We start from the raw sequence: 892 nt of genomic DNA, 5'->3' as shown, positions 1-892 counted from the left end.
AGAGCGTGTCCTTCTCGTCGCGGAGGGACGCGCGCAGCGTGACCGGCTGCCCCGGGGCCAGGCCGCGCACGGCGATGCGCACGGGCTCGTCCCAGCGGCAGCGGCCCGCCGGCTCCAGCGTCACTGTCACCGCCATCCCCGGCGCGCGGCCGCGGTCCCGACTCGTCTGAGGTAAAAGCGCCAGGTCGTTCTCTAGGCCCAGGGCGGGGCGTACCGGGATGTCCTGCTGTCTGGCTGTGGCGCCCAACCCGCCCGCGTATACGCCTCTTCTCAAACCTCTCCCTCGTGGGAGTGAAACTTCTTGGGTATGGATTCGTGGTGAAACCAGAGCTGAATGACTTTAGGCAGAATACCAAGAATTCCAGCCTCTCCATGGAAAAGGACAACCTTTTCTTTTTCTAACTTTTAATGAGTTATACACACACAAGAAGTGCATAAATTCTGTGTGTATTTTAATGAATTTCACAACCCGAACATACTAGGGGTAACCAAGCACAAGGATCCAGAAACATTACTTCTCCAGAAGCCACCCTCATTTCTGCTCCAGTCACTTTCCCTTCCCCAAGGTGCTCTATCCGAATCCAACAAAACGGGCTAGTTTTTCCCAACTCTGCATTTTATGGTGATAAATCCTTCAGTGTGCCTTTTTTAGTGTCTGCTTTCACTCAACATTCATTACGTTTGTGAGATTCATCGTTTTGTTGGGTGTAGTTGTAGACTGTTCATTATCACTGCCAAATAGTATTTCATTTTGTGATCGTAAATGTATTTGACCATTTTATTGCCTATGGACATTTGGTAGTTCTCAGTTTAGGACTCTTAGGAATAGTACTCTGAGCATTCAGTGAACATGTGTCCATTTTGATGGACACGTATGTGCGTTTCAGTGGAG

General features: G+C 50.3%; 1 protein-coding gene across 1 annotated transcript in view; it reads right to left on the bottom strand.

The window, feature by feature from the left end:
* LOC103071761 (acyl-coenzyme A thioesterase 4) overlaps positions 1–136 on the bottom strand; it is a 2259-nt gene extending 2123 nt beyond the window's left edge. Inside the window, 1 exon segment of the mRNA XM_007459787.1 lies at positions 2–136. Coding sequence (XP_007459849.1) covers positions 2–136 — 135 coding nt within the window.
* Between the last annotated feature and the right edge of the window lie 756 nt (positions 137–892).

Source organism: Lipotes vexillifer, unplaced genomic scaffold (genome assembly GCF_000442215.2).
Source record: "Lipotes vexillifer unplaced genomic scaffold, Lipotes_vexillifer_v1.1 scaffold39, whole genome shotgun sequence".
Lineage (NCBI taxonomy): Eukaryota > Metazoa > Chordata > Mammalia > Artiodactyla > Lipotidae > Lipotes > Lipotes vexillifer.
Note: the sequence above shows the minus strand (reverse complement) of the source record. Positions and strands in the feature narration are given on the sequence as shown.